The sequence below is a fragment of the Gopherus flavomarginatus genome, chromosome 2 (genome assembly GCF_025201925.1).
Source record: "Gopherus flavomarginatus isolate rGopFla2 chromosome 2, rGopFla2.mat.asm, whole genome shotgun sequence".
Taxonomy (NCBI): Eukaryota; Metazoa; Chordata; order Testudines; family Testudinidae; genus Gopherus; species Gopherus flavomarginatus.
Window position 1 is genome coordinate 59,943,272 of NC_066618.1, and position 25,420 is coordinate 59,968,691.

The 25,420-nt window shown below is 40.5% G+C and overlaps 1 protein-coding gene across 1 annotated transcript in view; it reads left to right on the top strand.

The window, feature by feature from the left end:
- HDAC9 (histone deacetylase 9) overlaps positions 1-25,420 on the top strand; it is a 511,031-nt gene that overhangs the window by 366,454 nt on the left and 119,157 nt on the right. Inside the window, exons 19-22 of the mRNA XM_050938581.1 lie at positions 14,504-14,559; positions 14,802-14,889; positions 18,890-19,009; positions 19,323-19,420. Coding sequence (XP_050794538.1) covers positions 14,504-14,559; positions 14,802-14,889; positions 18,890-19,009; positions 19,323-19,420 — 362 coding nt within the window. The remainder of the gene's footprint in view (positions 1-14,503; positions 14,560-14,801; positions 14,890-18,889; positions 19,010-19,322; positions 19,421-25,420) is intronic.

Sequence of the window (25,420 nt, forward strand, 5' to 3'; positions counted from 1 at the left end):
GATATTGTTTTCTGCAGTTTCCAATATCCCTATTAAGTACTACTATAAGTTTGAGTTAATTATTTTAAGCACAATACTCAAAATAACTATTTCTCTTCATTTTATTTTTTATATCCATTAAGTATGTCAACACTGTCAATTGCAGCACTCTATTCTGTGCGAGAAACACATACGCACCATACATTTTTAATTTGACAAATATGAAACAGAAGAGACCTTGCAATCAACTGTGAAGAAATGGTGGATTTTGTCTGGTTATTCCCTTTGGTTTTAGAAGTTTCCACGGGTTAAGAGGCAATTATGCACAAGGATACTCAAGAAAAAGGCCAAATCAGTTAAAAGATGGCAAGGTCTGATACTATCTTGAACATCCAGTTAAACTGAACCAAAACAAACACAAGCCCCTTTCCATATCTTCAGGTGTGTGGGTGTTGTGTAATTACCCTCTTAGTAGACAGGAATCATTTAACTGAATTAAAATGGTCTGAAATTAATGCCTCAGAAACAAAAATGGTATCCTTTTGTGGGATGGTGCTTTGCAACATGTTGGCATGCATCAGGAACAAAATAAATTTGCTGTATTCAGACATTGTTACTGTGCTGTTTCCCTGCTATTTCTGGATAACTGGAATTGAACTTGAAATTGTCATTCCAAGTAATTTTGGATACTTATATTGCTCAAGGTTCAAGTCATACAGGGCCAGATTCTGCTTGCCATGCTCAGGGAACTAGCACCATAAAATCAATGATATTATTCATGTGAGTAGGGTAAGCACAATTTGTCCCAAAATATTCTCCTTCTTTCTTACTCTTAAAAAGGAGATGTACATATTGTGCATTTTCCCCTTCAATAATGCACCTCTCTAAAGATTTTTTTTAAAATTGCCCATACCCTCAGTTCAGATGTATTGCTAAAATTCAGTTTAGGTAAGCATGAAAAAAGTTGGTTCAGACTTTACCATGGGAGAAAGGTACTGAGGTCTGTACATAGCAGAAGACTGCATAGTTATTTACGAGTTAAAAGATAGGCAGAACATGGATTGGACTATGGCTCTGCTTCTGCTTCAAAGCATCTTTATAAAACTCAGTGAAATCAGTCCAAGACAAGCTAAAGAGAAGCACAACAAAAGCATTACTCCTAATCTCTTAAAACAATTTAGGAAAAAACACTTCTTTAAAAGTATCAGAGGGGAGCCGTGTTAGTCTGGATCTGTAAAAGCAGCAAAGAATCCTGTGGCACCTTATAGACTAACAGATGTTTTGGAGCATGAGCTTTCGTGGGTGCATCTGAGGAAGTGGGTATTCACCCACGAAAGCTCATGCTCCAAAACATCTGTTAGTCTATAAGGTGCCACAGGATTCTTTGCTGCTTTTACTTCTTTAAAAGACCATTTTAGGAACATAGGGACTGATTCAAACTTCATTGGAGACCACCTATTCAGTGGGTTTTGGATTAGACCCATATGCCTGAATATGGTGGTGTTACTCATAGACTCATAGACTCATAGGTCAGAAGGGACCAATCTGATCATCTAGTCTGACCTCCTGCACAAGGCAGGCCACAGAACCCCACCCATCCAATTTTATAACAACCCCTATCCCAGGACCGAGTTATTGAAATCCTCAAAAATGGTTTGAAGACCTCAAGCTGCAGAGAAACCACCAGCAAGCAACCCATGTCCCACGCTGCAGGGGAAGGCGAAAAACCTCCAGGGCACCTGCAATCCGCCCTGGAGGAAAATTCCTTCCCGACCCCAAATATGGCGATCAGCTAAACCCTGAGCATGTGGGCAAGAGTCACCAGCCAGCACCCAAGAAGGAATTCTCTGCAGCAACTCAGTACCCATCCCATCCAACATCTCCCCGCAGACCATTGAGCAAACCTGTCTGGTGGTAATTCAAGATCAATTGCCCAAATTAGCGATCCTATCATAACATCCCCTCCATATACTTATCAAGCTTTGTCTTAAAGCCAGGAAAGTCTTTTGCCCCCACTACTTCCCTCGGAAGGCTGTTCCAGAACTTCACTCCCCTAATGGTCAGAAACCTTCGTCTAATTTCAAGTCTAAACTTCCTAATATCCAGTTTATACCCATTCGTCCTCGTGCCTACATTAGTACTAAACTTAAATAATTCCTCTCCCTCCCTAACGTTAACCCCCTTGATATATTTATATAGAGCGAGCATATCCCCCCTCAGCCTTCTTTTGGCCAGGCTAAACAAGCCAAGCTCTTTGAGTCTCCTTTCATAAGGCAGTTTTTCCATTCCTCGGATCATCCTTGTAGCCCGTCTCTGAACCTGTTCCAGTTTGAATTCATCCTTCTTGAACATGGGACACCAGAACTGCACACAGTATTCCAGATGGGGTCTCACCAACGCCTTATATAACGGTACTAACACATCCTTATCCTTGCAGGAAATACCCCGCCTGATGCATCCCAAAATCGCATTTGCTTTTTTAACAGCCGTATCACATTGGCGACTCATAGTCATCCTGCTATCAACCAGTACCCCAAGGTCCTTCTCCTCCTCCGTCGCTTCCAACTGATGCTCCCCCAACGTATATCCAAAATTCTTATTATTAATTCCTAAATGCATGACCTTGCACTTTTCACTATTGTATTTCATCCTATTTCTATTACTCCAGTTTACAAGGTGGTTCAGATCTTCCCGAATAATATCCCTGTCCTTCTCTGTGTTAGCAATACCCCCCAGCTTCGTGTCATCCGCAAACTTTATTAGCACATTCCCGCTCTTTGTGCCAAGGTCAGTAATAAAAAGGTTAAATAAGATTGGTCCCAAAACCGATCCTTGAGGGACTCCACTAGTGACCTCCTTCCAGCCTGACAGTTCACCTTTCAATACGACTCTCTGGAGTCTCCCCTTTAACCAGTTCCTTATCCACCTTACAACATTCATATTCATTCCCATCTTTTCCAATTTAACTAACAGCTCCCCGTGCGGAACCGTGTCGAACGCCTTACTGAAATCTAGGTAAATTATATCTACCGCATTTCCTTTATCTAAGTAATCCGTCACCTTCTCAAAGAAGGAGATCAGATTGGTTTGACATGATCTACCTTTAGTAAATCCGTGTTGCAATTTGTCCCAATTACCATTGACCTCTATGTCCTTAACTACTTTCTCCCTTAAATTTTTTTCCAAGACCTTACATACTACAGACGTCAAGCTAACAGGCCTGTAATTACCCGGATCACTCTTATTCCCTTTCTTAAAAATAGGAACTACATTAGCAATCCTCCAGTCATATGGCACAACCCCCGAGTTTGTCGATTGCTTAAAAATTCTCGCTAACGGGCTCGCAATTTCACGCACCAGTTCCTTTAATATCCTCGGATGGAGATTGTCCGGGCCCTCCGACTTTGTCCCATCGAGCTGTTCAAGTACGGCCTCTACCTCAGTTGCGGTAATATCCACTTCCATATCCACATTCCCGTTTATCATCCCTCCATCATCGCAAGGTTCCTCACCAGTCTTATTAAAAACTGAGGCAAAGTACTTGTTTAGATGCTGGACCATGCCTAGGTTATCCTTAACCTCCATTCCATCCTCAGTGTATAGCGGCCCCACTTCTTCTTTCTTTGTTTTCTTCTTATTTATGTGGCTGTAGAACCTTTTACTATTGGTTTTGATTCCCTTTGCAAGTTCCAGTTCTATGCGGCTTTTAGCCTTCCTCACTTTATCCCTACATGTTCTGACCTCACCAAGGTAGCTTTCCTTACTGATCCTGCCTTTCTTCCACTCCCTGTAAGCTTTCTGCTTTTGTCTAATCCCGTCTCTGAGTTGCTTGCTCATCCAGTTTGGCCTACAACTCCTGCCCATGGTTTTTTTCCCCTTTCTCGGGATGCAGGCTTCCGACAGTCTCCGCAGCTGTGACTTAAAGTAATTCCAGGCCTCCTCCGCATTTAAATCCACTAATTCCTCTGTCCAATCCACTTCCCTAACTAATTTCCTTAACTCTTTAAAATTAGCCCTCGAGAAGTCAAAAACCGTAATCCCAGATCTACATTTGTTTATCCTTCCATCTAGTTTGAACTGAATCAGCTCATGATCACTCGAACCAAGGTTGTCCCCTACCACCATTTCTTCTATGAGGTCCTCACTGCTCACCAACACCAAATCTAAAATGGCATCCCCTCTCGTAGGTGCTTCAACTACTTGATGAAGAAATCCATCCGCTATCACATCCAGAAAAATCTGACCCCTATTATTCTTGCAAGAACTCGTCCTCCAGTCTATATCCGGGAAGTTGAAGTCCCCCATAATCACACATTTCCCCTTTGTGTTTACTTCATTAAAGACATTAAAGAGGTCTCTATCCATATCCCAATCAGATCCCGGCGGTCTGTAGCACACCCCAAGCACTATCTCAGGGGAAGCTCTAGTTGCTTTTTTACCCAGTGTGATTTTTGCCCAGACAGACTCTGTCTTATCCATTCCATCGCTTCTTATTTCGCTACAGCTAATTTCATCATTGATGTACAAGGCTACTCCACCACCTTTGCCTTTCTTCCTGTCTTTTCTAAACAGCACATAGCCTTCAATACCCGTGCTCCAGTCATGAGTACTATTCCACCAGGTTTCGGTAATCCCTATAATATCCGGTTTCACTTCCTGCACTAGTAACTCAAGTTCCTCCATCTTGTTACCTAGGCTCCTCGCATTAGTGTACAGACCTTTTAATTTTCGGCGTTTGTTGTCAGTGACATTCCTTCCCCCGTCGTGCACCAACTTTTTACCACCAGCATCACCCGTTACTCTGGTTTCTACTCCACTATTCCTTCTTGGATCAAATCTTGGGGCCGCAAGGGTATCCCCTCTCACTTTGTGTACTTCCCTCTCCAGGTTATATTCTGGCGTGGAGATCTCCTGAACATCTCCCAACCATCTCCCCCAACTTCCTAGTTTAAAGCCCTCTTGATGAGGTCGGCGAGCCTCCATCCTAGAATTCTATTTCCCTCCTTGCTTAGATGAAGTCCATCCTGAGCGAACAGTCGTCTATCCGTAAATGCTTCCCAGTGACCGTACATCCCAAAGCCCTCCTTATAACACCACTCCCTGAGCCATCTGTTGATCGCCATAATCTTGTCACTCCTTCGTCGCCCCGCTCTAGGAACCGGCAGAATCCCACTGAAGATCACCTGAGCCTCGATGTCTTTAAGCCTCTTCCCCAGTCTGGCATAGTCCTCCTTGATACAGTCCAGCGAGTAACTAGCCGTGTCATTCGTTCCCACATGAAGGATAATCAACGGATTCTTTCCCGCTCCCGCTAAGATCGTATTCAGCCTCAAGTCCACATCCTGTATCTTAGCCCCTGGCAGACAGCACACCCTTCTGTTCTCCCGATCAGGTCTAGTTACAGGCCTGTCTACTCTTCTCAGTAAAGAGTCCCCAATCACGTAGACTTGCCTTTTCCTGGCGACAGTGCGATTCTGCGGTCTATCCCCCACAGCAGCTGGCCGCGATTCCTCTCGATTTGTATTCGCCCTTACAATCCTCCTAGGGCTCGTACTTGATGTCGCCTCCACTGACTCCTCCCCTCCTTGTGCAGGACTAGCTGCTTGCCTCTTCTTCCTCGCCCTTTCTCCTTCAGCAGCCTGCTGTGCTCCATCTTCATTTTCCAACTCAGCAAACCTGTTCCTGAGTTCTATTTGTCCATCGCTGGCCCGTCTTATCCTCTGTCTGGTTCTCCTAGTCACATGCTTCCACCGTCCACTTTCCTCACCCAGCAGCCCCTCCTCAGAGTCCTTAGGTCCTGCTTCTATCTGCTCGTCTGAGCTTGTCCCCTGTGCCTCATCATGCCTGTGTTCCATCATCTGCTCAAATCCCCTTCTAAACTCAGCCAGAGTTTCCACTTGCATCTCCAGTCCTCTTACCTTTTCCTCCAGCAGCTGTATCAGGCGGCATTTCATGCAGATGAAACTCCTTTCAGGTGCTCCCTCTAGGACCATGTACATGCCGCAGCTACCGCATCCAGTCATCCTCAGTGTGTCTGCACCTGCTGCCTCCGCCTCCATCGTAGCGCTGCAACTCTGTGCCTGGCAAGCCACAGCTCACACCGCACCGCAGGCCACCAACAAGCACAGGGCTGCTGGCAGACCCCTGCCTCTTCCCTGGTCTGCCTTCCTGGTTCCTCTGCCTTGGTCTCCCCTGCAAACTCCCACTGAAACTCCCCTGTTAGCCGCTCTGCTCGCCGCCTCCTGTGCCGCTGCAGCTGACTGTGCCGCTGCCTGACTGGCTGGCTCCTTATATAGGACCCCTAATCAGGTAAGCCCCACCCCCAACTCAGGGCTCAGCCTCGCTCCCAGCACACAACCCCTAGCAGCCTGCACACACACTCACTCACACACAAACACCACAAACTACAAACACCACAAAAACCTGCTCCTCCAACAGCACTCCCACTGAAACTCCCCTGTTAGCCGCTCTGTTCGCCGCCTCCTGTGCCTCTGCAGCTGACTGTGTTCTCTGAACCACTGTCTCACCTCAGTTTATAAAGTATATTGCCAGACAAGATTAAGTGCATGAGATTCAAAAAATGTGCCAAACAGTTTGTCAGATATTTTTGGCAGCACTGAACTTGGGTACCAGCTGATTTGCAGAGAGAGTGGGATGTTGTAATGTCCATACTGTTTCAATTATCATGGAAGAGTTTAATTAGTAGTGTTACCTAAGAGTGTGTTGGTGTCCATAATAGATACTGGGGAAAATGTTTTAATTTTTTCTTCTCATCTTTGTAATATGACAAGTTATACCATTTGGGTACATAGAACTATACTATTTCTGCTTGTTATATCACTTAAAATGACTGAGGCATGTTAGTAACATGGCAAATTAACTTAATCTGTACCAATCTTCCTAATGTGTTACATATGCAGTTATAGAGTATGTTATATATTGATTATTTAAGGAACTTTTCTATGGTTCATGCTTTACTTTAGCAGGTATTCGTATGATACTCTCTTACTGATAAGTAGTTCTATAAGGCAACTTCAGATGTCATGGCAAAGGGGGAAATGAAGAACAATGCTCAAATATGAAAGAAATGTTAAGGTATGAAGCATGAAAGAAAATGAGCCAGATTCTACCCCGCAGATGCAATTTTCATCTTCTCCTGGGATAGCTGTTCCAGAGGGTGCATTCCCCACTGGGGCAGGAAGATGGTGATACCACTGCTACTCTGCCCAAGGAGTTCCACTGGGATGGCAGTTTTAAAATCCAGTCACAGCTCCTTTGTAACAGAGGCTTTTCAGCAGATTTAGTTAAGTCCCTAGTAAACCTGGCTCTGCCTGCTCCTGTGGCCGTGGCCCCACTCACATTTGGGATTCTGCTGGCCCAGCTCTGTGGGAGTGCAACAACACAAGCCACTTATTTGAGATGGATTTACCGCCACCAGCTCTCATCTTCCTAATGAATGAATTAACGTCCACAGCAGGAGAGATTTTCAAAGGTGCAAAGTGCCCAATTCCCACTGACACTCAGGAATAGGTTCTTAGCTGTCATTTGTACCTCTGAAAAATCTCTTCCTGTGCCTATTGTAACAGCATCTATGCACACTGAGTTAAAAAAAAAGAAAAAAGAGAAGAACAGAGTAAATTGCTATCATCATAATTGTTTTGCTGGTAGTTATTGTTATATTGTTTGTATTGTTTTAATAAAAGCTGGCAACTATAATTGCCTAGTATGGCTTTTTAAATAAACACCATTTCCTTTATGCGCTCTTCTTTTCGTCTCTTAAAAAATGCATTAAAAACATCTCTTAGATGTTTTCTCCTAGTAATTATGGCTGTGTTCATAGCTAAATGATTGCTGTTATTTTATAGAGCAATACAACTTGAATTATTCACTTGAACTTCACAGCAACTGTCCTCCTCTTCCTATTGTTTGGTTGATTTTTCACTAGGGTGGTTAATATACATGGCTAGACAAAGCAACACAGGTACAGCCTTCTTAGACTACAAGTCCCACGTTTCCAGTTTCCTCCAGTGCTGTCATCTTACAGAATCATCACGGAGGCAGACAAGCAGCTGTGCATTGCTCTTTGTTTCCATCATACAGTTATGTGTTTAATGGCGATTTCTTGTGTTTCTGGCCTCTGCTGGCCTCTTTTGTAAGAAATAATGGCATTCCCACACGTTTGTTATAGTTTCCTTGGCAAATGTACATGCTGCTTGTACTGCTCTGTTAATATCATGAGTTCTTGTACTCAGCATTTTTAGACCCCAAGGGCCAAATGTTAGCTCCTGCTCTGGCAAATAGCCTTCAAAGCTACCCTAAACAGGCATCTGAAGATTCCCCCACCTCTTACACTCTTGTTCCCTCCACCATGATGTATGGCATGTCTTGGGGTCACACTGAAGCAGGATGATTGGAACACAGTGATTCTCATCCAGGATAATAGCTTCAAAGGGACTATTACAAGCTGATGGGACTTAGAGCAGCCCTGTAGCTACTCCATGTTATGCCAAGGAGCTGACAGTGTCAGAGACTGGAGGAGCACAAAGGTGGCTTAAGGCCACCTTTGCCTCCTCCCATCGGCTAGCTGAATGGAGCTCCTGCACAGCTGCAAATCTGGCTACAAATTATTATTTTTTAAATCGCATAGGTCAACTATATTAAAAGTAAAGGTATTTAAAGTGTGCTACTGTATAGGATTTTATTTATGAAAGCATGGTGAACTTGTCATATACTCAACTAGTGCAGTCTAAACAGAGAAATGTAGTAGTGTCTTCCAGAGTGGCGCTAGGGTTTTTTGCGCCCTCGGCTGGGGTCCTTCCGCACTCCCAGTCGTTGGCGGCAATTCTGCAGTGAGGGGGTCCTTCCGCGCTCCCAGTCTTTGGGGCACTTCGGCGGGTCCCGGAGTGAGTGAAGGACCCGCCTCAGAATTGCCGCCGAAGACCTGGAGCGCGGAAGGACCCCCCGCCGCCGAATTGCCACCGAGGGCCGCAAAATGCTGCCCTTCCAAATCCTGGTGCCCTAGGCGACCGCCTAGGTCACCTAAATGGAAGCACCAGCCCTGAGTGTCTTACATCAATATTGGCCTGGTCCAGAAGCCTTGTGCAGCTAATTACTATGTAAAAATCCAGAAAATTTGTTAAAACAGAACAAAATCCCTCCCATTAAAGTCAAAGGGATGTTTGGATGACCAAGAATGGCACTTCGAATATTACTATTGTTAAGCATTATGTTCCAGCTTCACACTATTTTACCTATTTACACAGTCAAAATAAAAGACAATGAAGGCTAAATTTTCAAAATTAGACAGCTAAGCTGTGTCTGCAAAAAAAATAGGGCTAGATTTTTCTCACAATTTGTTCCATTGGGATGCAGTGGCATGCATGACACTGCAAAATACTGGAACACTTTCCAGGGAGCACTTATTTGTCCTGTAGGGTGAAGTCATGTGAAATTAATTTGTAAAGATCTGAAAGGTACTTTCAGTCAAAGCACAAGTGGGCTTATAAATATCATACAGTACCAGTTTTGTGCTGAACTTGAGGATAGCAAAAGAGGATTAGATATCTTTTTTCCAAAGGAACCCTTGCTTCTATAAATATATTTAGAATATTCTATAGATATATTATAGAATTTATTCCATAAATATATTTTACAAATGCTATACAGTTTTTATAATGACATAATATGCTAAATACCATTCAGTTTAATACAAAAGTTATATTTATCAATTAGCTAGTCAAAGCTGGCTGGCAATGGTTTCAACTGCTGAGTCAATTTTACCCGCTCTGGGCCTGACTGCAAGTTATTAATCATCCTAAACTCTCTTTGAAGCCAGTGAGAGTTAATGGTGCCCAGCAACTCTAGAAGTCATTCAGCACTTTGTAGGAATGTATCCGTAAACACATGAATCATTGAGTATGGGTACAGGATATTTGAGAAGAACATTAGTAACCATGATCTTGTTCTCACACATTGCAGTGAATGGACAAATTCACATTGTGGCAAAATGCTTCTTAGGCCAATATTACCTCATTAAGCTGTGGATCCACCATAGAAGATCAGTGCAGACAGCCAGTACATAAACAGCAGAGAACCCAAAATGTGATGGAAATTATCCTTCACTGCCCATTTCAGCAGAAACAGGATGGATGTCTGATTGTGCTGTTGCAAAGCATCAAGGAATTAAGTAAAACACTGAGGAAAAGAATGCTAGCATATATGACTGATCTCCCAGCTACTCTTTGAAAAGTAGGCATCCAGCCACATTATGGTGTTGAGAGGGAGCAAAATACTTATGTTAGTACGGGAAGGAAATGAATTCTCCTTGTTTTTCTCTCCAATAGCCAGGAGACAGGCTCACTTAGGTCTAAAATGCATCTTTTCTGTGAATTGAAAGTTTGAATATACGACACCTCTGTCATTCCCAGTTCGAGAATGTGTAGACTTTATACCAGTGATTCAGTACACATACCCCTGAGGGTACGCAGAGGTCTTCCAGGGGGTATGTCAACTCATTGAGGTATCTGCTTAATTTTACAACAGGCTTCATAAAAAGGACTAACAAAGTCAGTACAAAATAAAATTTCATACAGACAATGACTTGTTTAAACTGCTCTGTATACTATACACTGAAATGTGAGTACAATATTTATATTCTAATTGATTTATTTTATAATTACATGGTAAAAATGAGAATGTAAGCAATTTTTCAGTAATAGTGTGCTGTGATACTTTTGTATTTTTGTGTCTGATTTTGTAAGCGAGTAGTTTTTAAGTGAGATGAAACTTGGGGTATGCAAAACAAATCAGACTCCTAAGAGGGGTACAGTTGTCTGGAAAGGTTGAGAGCCGCTGCTCTAATACCATCTTAGTTGCAGCTCTACTCCTTATCTTTAGGTTTAACCAGAGAACTAAATATATAATGCTACAGATGTGAATCTTTCCTTTAATGTCCATTTATGTCAGTCAGTTTACATGTAATGGTTACTGTATCCTAGTATAAATAGATATATGTAAAAAAATGTTTTGAATGTATGTGTCCACTTCATTTTCAACATATTGTTCTTCATTAGTCTGTCTGTCTCTACAACTTTCTTTCTTCTAACCCTCAGCCAGAGCTATTCAGAGCTTACAGTTTGGCATTTAAACATTGCCTAAATAAATTAGTTGACATTCAGTTGTGCTAATATAGAATATGTTCGTGCAAACCTTGAAGCTAAAGGATATGTGAAGGGAGTTCTATCAGTTGCATGAATGTTGTTTTTTAATACTGTGTGTTAGCTGATAATCAGTGTTCAGTCTTGCTCAATATGGATTAGATTAAATTAACTGTTTGATCACCAGCATAGGGTTTTTTCCTAAGAAAAATATTTCCCCAAATGCCTGTTGTAATGCACTGAATTTCACTGTAATGTACGGATATATAATGTATTCCCCAGAGGGGTCACATAGATATTTTGAATGCTCATAGGGGACTGACAGAGTTAATTACCCCAAGATGTCCGAAATTAGCCACTGGTAAGGAAACTAGATCTCCAAACAGATCATTCTAACAATTCCCCTTGCCTTTGTGGATTGCTACAGTAAAGAAACAGAAGAGAGGAGTGTACAATGTATCTGTCATGCTGTCAAAAACAGGAAAGTGTCCCATTTTCTCCCCTTTAGATACCCCCATGATGTACTCTGTGAGATAATCATCTTAATCATATCTATCTTTTGGGAATGCTGATAGAGGTTAGATAATAAGCTGTGAACTGAGCAGGGGCAGCTATAATTCTTGCACTGATATTTCCAAATTGTTTTCTAGTATTGAAAGAGCAAAATACACCCGTCATAATTTGATGAATGGTGCCTCCTTGACTATGTGTTCTCTTGGTTCTGTACCTAAATGTACTTGAATGTATATATTATTTAGATTTTCACAAATGGTAGAGGGGAGAAACACATCCCAGAATTTGTCTGAATGAGAATGAAATTTGGTACACTCACCTGTGAAACATATTTTGTGAAAGACGAGGCCACAAAAAGCCTATGGGGGCAGAGTACCAAGATTTTAGTTAGCAGTTTAAATGCAGTTTGACAGCTATAGGCTAAATGCCCCCATCTCCTTCTGATTCACTATACTCTATATTAAGTACAATCAGCAGACTAATGACTTTAAAGTTAAACAGCCAGTGCTGTTCAGTATTGCCAACCCTAAGCATTCACAAATCATGAGTCAGATCCCCACAATCCATTACATTGGCTTTAAAATGATGAGATTTTTAAAAAATAGTAAATTTGGGGTACTTTTAATTTGCCATCTGGCCTTTGAGCCTTTAAAGGTCACATTTTCAAGTTTTTCTCAGCAACTATGAGGGCTAGAATTTTTTTTTTAAATCACCTGATTCCAAGATCTGAGTCTCTGGAAAACAACAAACCCAGTGAGCATAGGCAATCCTGGATATTCCTCTCGAATGGCTTTGTAATTGCCTTGGTTTTTGGTTTTCATTCGTGGTGACTCCAATCTACAGACCATTTCTGTTCAATTGCCAAGGAAGATGTAGCTAAGAACTGACACACATATTTGAAGCGTGTATCTCTTTTTGATAAAGTATGAACATTTATATGCAAATGAGGAGTATGACAATGAGTGATGCTGCCGAGTGCCCTGAAGTCTCTAAATGAGGATCAATGGAATTGATCACTATATTGCAGGACTACTCCCTTTGCAGCTGCCTTGGGTTCCCTTTAGACTGATAACACAATAGTCTAGACTCTAGAAAATATTGTAATTGGCTTCTTGAATTGTGTTTAACAGTGGGTTATATTCAGGGGCGGCTCCAGGCCCCAGCACGCCAGGCGCGTACTTGGGGCGGCAAGCCGCGGGGGATGCTCTGCTTGCGCTGCGAGGGTGGCAGGCAGGCTGCCTTCAGCGGCTTGCCTGCGGAGGGTCCGCTGGTCCCGCGGCCCCTCCGCAGGCAAACTGCCGAAGGCAGCCTGCCTGCCGTCCTTGGGGCGGCAAAATGCCTAGAGCCCCCCCTGGTTATATTAGATGCTGCTGTAGGATTGCTTGTCTGCTAAATTAGCCTTCAATAAGGCAACTGCTATTTATATGTTCAATGGCACTTTGGTTTAAGAAAATGGATCTCACATACACCAGTGTAACTCCCTTGATTTACTTGTAGTTACTCATTATTTACACCTGTGGAAGTGAAAGGACAATCAGGTCCATCGATTCTCATAGTTATTTTCCTGGATAAGGACTGCAGCACTGCAGCCTAACTAGCCTCTCTAGTTCTAATTAGAATAATTTATCAGTAAAAGGCATTTGTATTCAACAGTACTCTACAATGTTTTCTTAAAATGTAGTCTACAGTATTTTCTTAAAATCCATTGCTGCATTTTGTATGAGGGGTTTGAGGCACTCCTTGTTGACTACGTAAAATAGAGGTTTGGCTGCCAGAATTATGTATTGATTAGAACATCATTTTTTAAAAAATCTCCATTGCCTATGGTTATAAAACAATAGTTGAACACACAAGTCCAATTCTGCTCCCAGTCACATCTGTGTAAACCAAGAGTAAATCTGCTGAAGTAGTGGAGTTATTCCTGATTCACACTGGTATAACAGGGAGTGGAATTTGGCCCAGGTTTTGATTAACAGTTTTTTCCTTATGATAGCAAATTATTTTCATGACTATCCAGCCTACATTTTTGAACAGCAGCTGTCTTGCAAGGATTTATAGATCTTTCCTTTGCTTCATGTAGGGGGGAACTTCATTTTTTTTTTACATGATGCATTGCAGTGAATCTGTAGGTTAAGGAATTCCTTGATCATCACTACTTCTGATAGCTGCTGTGTATGAAAATGTTCTATAAAACTCCAGAATGTGTGTTAGAAATTGACAGAGGGAATTCAATAAAGTTGCAAGCTTTGGCAGGCCTCCAAGCTTAATTTATAGACTGGAGAAGAATGAGATTTCCATTGTCCTCCTTTTCTATTCTTAGGAATTGCCTTTTTTGTGTGCGAGTGTAAATTTATCATTTAGTTTACGCAGAAGGTAGAGCCAACATTTCCAAACCACTGTATGTAAATAGCAAGGCTTTTTTCCTTTCTACTGTTTTATAGTCTGAAATAGATCGACAGGGAGCAATTTAATTTGAATCAAATGTTCATCAGGGTGGATCAGTGATACTTTCTCTCTACCAGCTATGGATTCTGGACTTAAATGAATAAATCAGTTATGGTTGTGTCGTACAGAACAATAGCTATTATGTATATTTGCCAGCTCCAAAATGTCTTATTTTTATCCTGGCTATATTAGAGCCTGTCTCTCTGCTTCTCTTTAAGTCATGATATATATGCAGCTGTGATCACATATATTGTTTCTGCTAATTCTATGAAAGGGCAATAGGGGCAGCAAAACGTGCTCAAGAGCCTCTGATAGATTCCAATTCTGTTTGCCTGCTGTGCTGTATTACACAGAAAAACCAGCTTTTTTAAAAAAAATCTGATAATTGAAAACCTATCTTGTTCTTACAGAATGGTTTTGCTGTTGTAAGGCCCCCAGGCCATCATGCTGAAGAATCAACAGCCATGTAAGTACCAGGGAATATTGCCCATCTTGGAGCGCTGGGGTTACTGGCAATCACCTGCACTGTGTATGTCTCTGAAGAACTCTAATTGTTAGCAGATGACTGAAAAGGCTTTCTAGGTACTCCCAGAAGCAGATTTATGGCTTCAGAGATCTTATAGCATTTTTTTAAATGCCCTGAACATTATTTATAACTGTTTTCCTGACTGATTTGCTTTCTTATTTCTGTTCTTCTCTGTTCCACAGGGGGTTCTGCTTTTTTAATTCGGTTGCAATTACTGCCAAATACTTGAGAGACAAGCTAAATATAGGCAAGATATTGATTGTAGATCTGGTATGTATTCTTGGCAAGCATCACACTTTCAGTGCATCTAGATAAAAGATAATGAATTTATATCTGTACGTCAGGCTTTCCTGCTTTTAATACTTACAAGAAATAAAGGCATGTATTTCCTTTGCATTTGGGAACTCATTAAAGCCAGGATGGCAGTACTGAAACTATAAACATCTATGTTTCACTTTAATGGTGTTAACTGCAATTTAATGAGAAGAAGGCACAGATCAGGGCAACATTTATGGTCCTTAAATGAATTGATACTTCCACTGTTAAAATAACCCAACAGAACCCAAGTTTACTTTTCCCTACAGAATTCAGACTTTAAATAGTCTGATATGCTTTAAAGAATGCTGTTGCTTTGGTAACCAAATTGGCCACTTCCCCCATCTGCTTGTTGAGTAACATTGATATTATGAAAACAAATCAACAAGTCATTCTCTCTGAAAAGTTTTCAAATCATATATGCCAGCTTTGGATGATTCCCTGCAGGAGAGCGAAATGATTAAAAGTCAACTTCATTGGATTAATCTAGTATTTTAATAGAATGCATTCTTACACAATAGAGTTCTAATTTGTTTAACTGATGGTTTATTTAAATACAGATGACATTTGGCATGTTGTCTATATTATTTTCATGAATAATGAATTGGAGCTTTGCTTCATACTTAAAGGATCAGCCCAATACACAGCCCAAAGAAAGCTGAATGTTGATTTATGAGCACCATTTTTGTTTTGCCTACAGTTCATGAGGAGGTGTAATAGGTTGTCTGACAAAGCATAGACAGGAAATGAACCCTGGCATCAAAACTTAACCTGTTACATCTGCACTTAATTAATTTTTGCAGGTGATAAAAGATTTAAAGACAAAATATGTTAAAGGTTTTTTGAAGTGCATAGCTTAATAGTCTAAATCTTGTTCATATCTGCACCCATAATTAAATCTTATTGTGAAGTCATGGCCTTACCATCTAGCACTTTTGTTCAGTTAAGTGTACATACTAGTAGTTGAGGAAAAAGAGAGGGGGGGAAAGTGTGAGAAAAGGAAATAGCAAATGAAGAAATATATGGCTAAAATAAATATAAAAGTTTTCAAATATTTATCAGAAGTTTTACCCTCCGGTTTAGGAATGCACTTATGGAGAGAAAGATTAGAGTAAACCTATTTCTACAGAAACTCATCAGGATTTGTGAACAAATTCACTTCCACTGTGTTTTGTGTCCATTTGCTCACTGGGGTTATTCAGGTGATTAGGATTTACTAGCATGAAGTAAATTTTAAGTTTATAAACTCCTAGCAAACCTATGCAAAGTTTAGATTCTGTGGATGTTTGCAGTGGATATCTGCTTATAAGTGATACAGTCATCTAGTCCGGGAAGAGAATTATAAACAGGAGGCCTATTTGACTAGTCTGCACTAAGAAACCCAGCTTGAATTCTGAATAGCAAGTAACGCTCAGCTCCGCTCTGGCTCTCCTCCACAAACATGTTGAGCTGAGCTGGTACGGAGGGCTGGCACAGATGACTTCAGCCCTGGAACAGTCACAGTCTGGTATCTGATCTCCTCGAGGATCAATGCAAAGATGTGTTGCCCCTTCTATGAACATAGAGGCAAAGCCGCAATCCAAATGTAACTAATTACCTATGAGAGCTCTAATGTCCATTCAGAGCAAAGGAGAACTGGCCTAAATGGTCTCACCTGAAAGAGAACATAGAATCATAGATGTTAGGGGTGTGAAAAATCAACATCCTTGAAAAATGCTACTCTGCTGAGCTAATCCGCACTATACACAGTGCTATGTCTATGGAAAAATTCTTCCATCAATTTGGCTACCACCTCTTGAGGAGATTAATTAACTACAGCAATGGGAGAATCCCTCTGTCGATGCAGTGAGTGTCTATACTTACAGCGGTACAGTTGCAGTGCTGCAGCTGTGCCTCTGTAGCATTTCAAGTGTAGATGTACCCTGAGATTTCTAATTGACCTTCAGGGCTATATGTTTATAGTGGCTAGCAGAATGGGGCTCCAATCTGACTGAAACCTGGAGGTGCTACTGCAATAAAAATGTTAATATTAATAATAATAATTAATAAAAAATTCAGTCCAGTGCATTCCTTAATGCTCAGAAATGTTTTTGTATATATAACTTTAAGTTCTTTGTTTTTTATTTTGAAAGTTTCCTCTTCTTTTTTACATCTACACCACAGAAAAAACACCTCCCTTTCTGCTTTCCTTTTTTCATTCCTTCCGATGAATAAATCTCCATTTTTGGATTGATCCATAGTTTCTGAATAAGTCATACATTTCATCCAAGAAGGATAGGCTCAGAACTGAGCCCATACACAAAACACATAACTGATTAATAGTAGAATACACTATCCTCACCATGCAGAAATCTTTGTCTACTCAATGGCATTTCTGGACTATTTTCATTGGCAAAATTTAAGTTTACAATAGAAAATTATTTTGCAGTATAGAAGATCAAGAAGCATATAAAAGGCCCAAGTGTCTATTTTAATTCCTATAATTTAAAAATTGTAGAGCAAGAGCAAGAATATATTTAAAAAATCAAAACTCACAACAGTAGAAGCCAACTTAAGAGTGGAGAGCACAGGCCTTTATAGAATTTATTTTTCTGTTCCTTTCATTTGTATCTGGTGCCTAGAGATCACAGTGAATAGATGAATGATGAACAGGTGGCAATTTTGTTGAGAGTTTTTGAATAAAATATTTTTTGAAGACTATATATCAGCCCAGACCCAAGGACACTCGCTTGTAATGAAAATGCAGTCAAGGCATTAAGGTTGCTTTTCAAAATATTTTTTTTACTCTCCTTGCAGAATAGCTTCTTGAAATCTATATTTTTACTCAGATGGAGTAAAGAAGCAGAATCAACATCTAAAATCTTTCAGCCTCTTATAAGCTTCAATGTGGAAGTTTAGAAAAAAAAAACTTCAGTTTTCCTCCACCACAGTGCACCTGCGTTTTCCCTTTTCGCTTATAAAACCCTGTATGTATCTAACCATATATTGTACAATGAGACAATTGTGAAGAAACAAAAAATAAATTTGAAAAGTTTAAACCATTATCCATTATCACATGCTCATTCTCTAAATATTTTTTAAATATTTTATTTAAAGAAAGAGATTTCCTGTGCACTGGTGTTTGGGCTGTTATATAATGTTTGAAATATGCAAATTGGCTATGGTCATTCCATGGTTGTGGAAGGCACCATACTATTGGCTCTTCTCTGCAGGTGATTTAATAGCTAATGAGATCATACTGCTATGTTTTTGACTGTTGCCGTCATGATTTTGCAAAAATGAAGTATGAAGTCCTTCTGCATCTGGCATCTTTTGATGTGGATCTAACTGCTGAGAGACTGCTAACTGAACTGAATGTTTCAAGAGAGCCAATTTACTCAGCTGGTCGCAAAGCCTTTGACCTCAGTAGTGGAACTTGGCAAATCAATGAACACACTTATGGTTAGTGTTCTGTCAAGAATTGCGAAAATGCTCTGTAAACCATAGATCCTTCTGCAAAATACTAGTTTGTAGTTTAAACATTAGTCTTTCTTCAGAGGCCAGTGAGGCTAGTTAATTAAGCCTGAGGGGTTATGAACTGTTGGCAGTTAATAAGTCATAAAATTCCTCCATAAAACAGGATGCTAGATTCCATCACTGAGGCAAGGAGTACAAAGAGCCGGTGTATAAATATCTAATTGTACAAAAGGACTGGGATTTCTCAATGACTGCTCATCTGGAGTCTCCAGGGCACGCTCACTGTGGTTTCCTGATTTTTAGAAGCCAGTTTAAAAAATGAGTGCATTAAAGAGTAATTTGCCTGAAAGTTCAGGAAGTATAGGGGTGGTGGAGGGAGTGGGAAAGAGAAAAGAGGATGGAGGGGAAGAGACACAGAGAAAGAGAGAGAGAGAGAACTTATCTCTACTCATCGAGTTGGACATTATTGCATTTGTCATCTATTTAATTTCCCCTTTAGGATGTTCACCATGGCAATGGTACACAGCAGGCTTTTTATGCTGACCCAAGCATCCTGTATGTTTCCCTCCATCGCTATGATGAAGGCAACTTCTTCCCTGGCAGTGGAGCCCCAAATGAGGTCAGGTTTATTTCTTTAGAGACCCATTTTTATTTGCATCTTTCAGGTAATTGCATTGCATGATTACCCCTAATTTTCTCGTCCTTTGCTGGTGCTTTAAATTATACCAGATTACCAAATTGTCCATAGGGACTGGAGGAGCAGTGGAGAACAAGTGTATAACCCAGAACAGTCCTTGTCAAACAAGACTGGGCTGATTTGACATGGTGTTTGATGTTTGTTTCAAAAGCACACATTTGTATGTTTTCTTATTTTTTTCGTCTCCCCTTTTCCTGCTCCCATCCTCCTTTGGCACTTTCCCCTGTCTTTTCAGGTTGGAAGAGGCCTTGGCAAAGGATATAATGTAAATATTGCTTGGACAGGTGGCTTGGATCCCCCCATGGGAGATATAGAGTACCTAACAGCATTCAGGTTGGTACTTGTTTCCTTCTAAAAGTGCCAAAACTGGCAGTAGAGTGAAAGCTCACACAAGTAACAACTATAGTAATTCTGAAAGACGTAAAAAATGACCCAGAGTGGAACTAGCTTAAAATAACTGTTTAAGTAAAGTGGCAACAAGACCACTAACTTTTACCTCTGACCTCTGTCAAGACTTGGAATTTGAAAAGTTATATCTAGAATATGCAACTTTATATCTGCACTGTATAGCAAATATACTACAAAATATATAAGACTTGACTTTTTATAAAATTCATGATTCTCGGAAATGTTATAGGTTATTTAATAAAAAAGCTATTTACTTGTTCTGGCCATCAGCTCAAAATATACAAGAAAATGTTGATGATTTAATCAGTCACTGATAAACATCATTATTATATGATAACAGTAAACCAACTTTACATCTACCTCCTCACATCTACCACTATTAAAGTTAAATTTAAACAATGTTACCCGGCATGAGAAAAATACTTAGTTTTAACCTAATTATAATAGTATAGAAGTATAGAAAATACCAAGTAAAATATAATATAGGCCAAATTCTTCACTCCTTACTCAGGTAAAACTCCCACTAAAGTTCATGGATTTGGCCAAGAATGGTATCTTCTGTGCAATAGAATAAGGTGTTGCTTTAAAATAAGTAATTATGAAACATCATATTAGTGAAATATCTCATTCTAAATGAATCACGCTTTCAGCCATGAAGCATTGGCTTTTGATAATCTGTTTTCATGGGGCTAGAGGAGAAAGAACCTATTTAAAACATGCCCTACTGTACCCACTTTCAGCAGCCCTACATTTCATATATCATTTCCTTTCACAGTAAAGCAGAATGCATTTTGTCTTATTGCTGTGGAAGGGCTTGGTGAACAATAGCCAGTCAAGATTGGGCAAACTGTAACTGCTGGGAAATACCAGGCTTCAATTTGTAATGGCTGCAGTTCAAAAATGGCAGTGAGACCACTAACTTTTACCTCTGACCCTGTCAAGACTTATAATTTAAAATGATTTATCTAAAATGTATAACTCTAAACCTGTACTGTAAAGCAAATATACCACAAACATATAAAACTTTTTTTTCTGTAACACTCTTGGGTGGTCCATGAAGTGGTATGTACAGTATCCAAGAAGGTTTTGTATTTAGACATCACACAACTAAATTCAAAGCCTAAACCCCAAACATAGAAATAGCTAAGAAAATCACAATTTGTTTTTGTGAAATGGGTTTTAATTTTGCTTACACCATTTGCCTTATTTAAAACAGTCTAACCAAACAGCCAGTTATTTCAAGGGACATTATAAATGTGGTAGGCCCCAAAATTTGACTTCCTGTTTCATAGTTTAGTTTTAGTGTAGATATTGGAAATACTTTTAGCGTGGATAGTTGTATCCCCTCCCCTTATTGCTAAGGGGCTCCCTTCATCTCTGGGCTGGGTAAGACTTTGTTCCCAGGTTTCAAACCTTGTGCCTCCTATGCCTGTGGGCGACCAACACTCCAGTTGTCTGAAGTGTCTGGGAGAATCTCACATGTAAGACCGCTGCCAAATTTGTTGGGACTTTAAATCTTGCACAAAAAAGGCCAGAGTGATCAGACTTAAGACTATCCTAACGGAAGCGGCTCTTAGACCAGCTCCAGAACTAAGCCCCTTGGATTCAGCACTGAGCACATCAGCCTCACTGCAAAGTGCTCTTCCACCACTGTGCGCATCTCAGAACTGCTCTCCATTCCTGGTGCCAAGGAAGAAGCACAAAAAGTAGCGCGCCAACAGAGGGAAACTGCTGGTGCCAAAGAAGTGCAAGCCAGGGGAAGGTGATGGAGTGTGACCCGCGTTGGGTCATTCCTCCATCCTCGGTCCCACGGTGGCACCATTGACTCTGCTGAGAACTTTGAATCCAGTGTGCTCCATCTGATTTGAGGAAGGACTTGAGACCCCAACAGCCACCATACTTCTCAGCTCCACCTCCAAGACAGGACCCCTATAAGAGAGAGGTTACAAGTGCAGTCAACTCCTTCTGCCCACCTCAACCTCCCAGTCAGGGTCACATAGGTACTCTGGTGGGCCCAAGCAGGCCTTTAGAAGGTGTGCCCCAGGGTTCCTGCTTCAGATCCTTCCTCCCCTTTATTTTTGGACTGACTGTCCCACTTCAACCCAGCATAGTCCTGCATAACATTGAACCACTGGATGCTAAATACTGTGGCAATTTGTTATGCCATGCAATTTTTAGGCACCCCTCCCTCCCACTCCATTTCCATCACTCTTCGTGGACCCTTCTCGAGAGCAACTCCTTGCCCAGGAGGTGCAGACCCTCCTATGGGTGGGGGCCGTGGAGGAGATACCTCAAAACTTGAGAGGGAAGGTGTTTTACTCCATTATATCCTAATCCCAAAGCTAATGGGGCCTTCATCCCATCCTGAACCTGCATTGCCTCAACAGATATCTCAGAAAATGAGGTTCTGTATGGTCTTCCTGGCATTCCCTCCCTGGATCTGCCCTAGACTTGAAGGATGCTTACTTTTATATTTCTATCTTCCGTGGCCACAGAAGATTTCTTGGGTTCATTGTAAACCAGACTCATTAGCAATTCACCACTCTTCCCAAATGCCTGTCCCCAGCGCCCCAGATTTTCACGAAGCTATTTTTGCCTGGAATAATGCCTGAAACACTGGAACAGCTGATAAAGGTCTTTCATGAGTGCTGTGACCCAAACAGGATGAGAATGTAGAAAGATACTGATTTTTTTTACCTGAAACCACGAAACGGAAGAGGGGATACATTCTTAGATTACATGCACATTGGCAACATTAAACATTCCCTAATTAAAGACAAGTTCTCAGCTTACAGAAATGGTTGTTGAGAGAAACAGAGAAATCCCTAGAGAAATGCCTCCAAATAGCAAGGGCAGCTCAGGGAAAGGATCAAAACAACACCAACCACTAGTGCAGAACAGGTGAACAGAAGCAGTTAAGAGAATGCCAAGTTCAGCTGGTAGTCCACTACAACAAAGCCGAGGACCTGAGGCTGTTACACACCAGTGAGCAGGTCTGAGTCCAACTGTCAGATAGTCCAAAAGCAATGGGAAAAGGCAACTATTCAAGCTACAATGGGACAGGTTGTATGAAGTAGCAACAGACTCAGGATATTGGTAGAGATGAAACCAAAGCAATGTCGGAGTAGCAGCAGTCAGCTGGCACACCCAGAGAGACAGGGCCAAAGCCAGGACCAAGAGGACATAGAAAGGGCATCAGCTTTTGGCTGGTCTGATGTTGACAAATGAAAAAAAAAAGAGGTATATGAGCAACACAGAGGACCAAGATGGTGCCACCCAACAGAATGAAGGCAATGACAGGGTAGAAGCAAATCCCCTTCCAATAACGATAATCCAAAGAGCCCTCAGAGCTCTGGCTTCTTCCAAGAGTTGCCCTAGGCACATTTTTTGAAATGTTGGCAACTATGGTGTAGGGAGTCCATTATTGCTTGATTGACCACTAATTTCACAACAGAGGCCCTTCTTAACAATAATGGCCAGAGAAACAGACACCAGCTTTTTTTCCTCTATTACATTTTTGTTTATAATCAGGTATTTGGGCTTCAGTGATACTTTCAATGTCATGAGTGTAATGCTTTATGTAGGTATCTGTTCTTAGGAACTCACACTCACACCCACCCACAAATGCATATCTCATCTTATATGCTGATCTATCACCAGATGAATTCAATTAATATGTTTTGTTTGTGCTGAACTAGAGTAAAACTCAATTTCTTTCCTCTAAAGCAGCCTAGGAAAATCCTATTAGTATTCACAGAAGAAATGAAAACAAACCACCCTCCACTTATAAGAACCCATGAACCCAGCTGCAGATGAGCTAGAAGCCTAGTACAGAGCAGTCACTTTAAACATGTGCTGGATGGGTGGCTCCCATGGGAGTGCTATGAACTTTCTGAAAAACCACCATGCTGGCTTGTGGCTGCCATGTTGGTTTCATGCTGTTTTATCACTTCTTTAAACTGACAGATACTCATTTATGTGCAAAACAAAACAAAAACACATTTCAGCATAGATAGAGTTCAGATCACATATTTTTTTCAATGCAAACAAAAGTTTTAAATGTATGCAGCCGGCTTGAAAATGTAATACTCTACTGTGTAAAAGAAAATGTTTTTCCTTTAGTTTCTTTTTGTGTTTCTGCTAAGACTGTTGCTTGTATGTTTATTCATGTTAAGTTTAACACATACTGAAGTGCTTGGTTTGTTAACCACAAAGAGATAAGTGGAAAATTTAGCTCGATGCTAAAAGACAGAAGGGAAAAGCTTTCTAGAACACAAGTAGGAAAGTTGATATTGAAAGTAATTCAGAGTTTTCATTCCGCCAACTAGTTTTTATTTTATGCTTACTAGTTTTGGCTTCACTAAAACGCAACTGTTAATAATATTGAGGGACAGATTTTGATAAATATGAGGCCTAACATTCTTTGTCATTTATTCAGTTGTACATGCAAATTGGTTAATTGTTTATTAAAATAGTACTTAGATGTTTGTATCCATTTATACGTGTAGTTTCTTACTTCATGGTTGCCTCATTTTTCCAAAACTGCTTAAAAGTATGTGCCCCATGTTTTAAATAGTATCAATAATTTAGTTATCCCCAGAGTTCTTCGGATATTTCACTCATGGAAAGGGGAGAATCTCATTAAGGCAGCATTTTGCAAAAGTACAGAGTGAGGAATAGTGGCAATGCTAGTTTCCTCCATTTTACCATGCTAACCTAGAAGGATTGAAGTGATTGGTTTCTGTAAGTTACTGGTTGCTCTTAAGTTACTGGTCAGTGTGAAGTACATATATTTGTACTTTCACTACCTTTTTCAGACCTTTTGGCGGACCAGCACATAGCTGGGTATTACGGAGATGCCATTTGTGGCTTCAGATTTAAGGTTGAGCTGAGTTTTGCACTTAAAGCAGGCACCCTCCTCTTTGTTAGATATGAGAAATATAGCATTTTCCCCTAAAAATGCAGCACTTATTCTTTGAGAATAGACTGAATTTTCTGAGAATTTACAAGTAAATCCATTAATTAGTTTGATATTTAAAATTAATTAAATAATGGGTCTTTCAAGAAATTTAGCACCTGATGTCAGACTTTTTTTAACCTCAGTAATGGAATAATACAGACTCTTCAAATTACCCATATAGCTAAAAGCCGTCACCCATCTCTGAAGCCCTTCTCTTTCCGCAATGTCATCTTTAAGATCAGAAGTGAACATAACATGCCACATGGTGGCGTACTATTGATTTATATAATGGTTTTATAATATTTTCAGTATTATTATGGTACCATTTAATAAGTACTGTAGTATGTCCTTTCTACAATGCTGCATAAATCGCTAGCTGAGAATGGGTATTTTTCTAATAAAATATGAGACAACAGATAGTGTTTTCCCTAGCTGTTCTTAGAAGCATAGTAATAAAGTGAACTATTAGGACGTTAGTATGGTGACTACATGTAATCAATTCCACTATGGATATCCCTCTGTAGAGGAAAATTCCTCTTCTGAAAATTATTACTAGATATCCTTTACTCAGTGTTGTTGTATGTACTGCTGAGATCAGAGCCCAATTGTGCCAGGCACATGGTACGAGATAGTCTCAATCCTGAATCATTTACAGTATAAATATGTGCAATGCGTATATTGGTTTGTGTGTAAATTGCACAGTGTAACCCTAAATTAGAAAGACAGTACAGAGGCATCACAAATAACTCTACAGTCAGAGAATTCGCACCTCTATTCAGGCTAAAAATATGTAATTTACTTACTTTCTGGATCATCATACTAAGGCATTGCAGGAGTGAGTTTTGCAGATGAATTTGTACAAAGGGAAAATAGACACATAAGCAATGTGTGTTGTTAGGTACAGTATTCTGGCACTTCAACTGTGATTCAGAAGTTAACAGTGGCAACTCATTTTCCATTGCCTC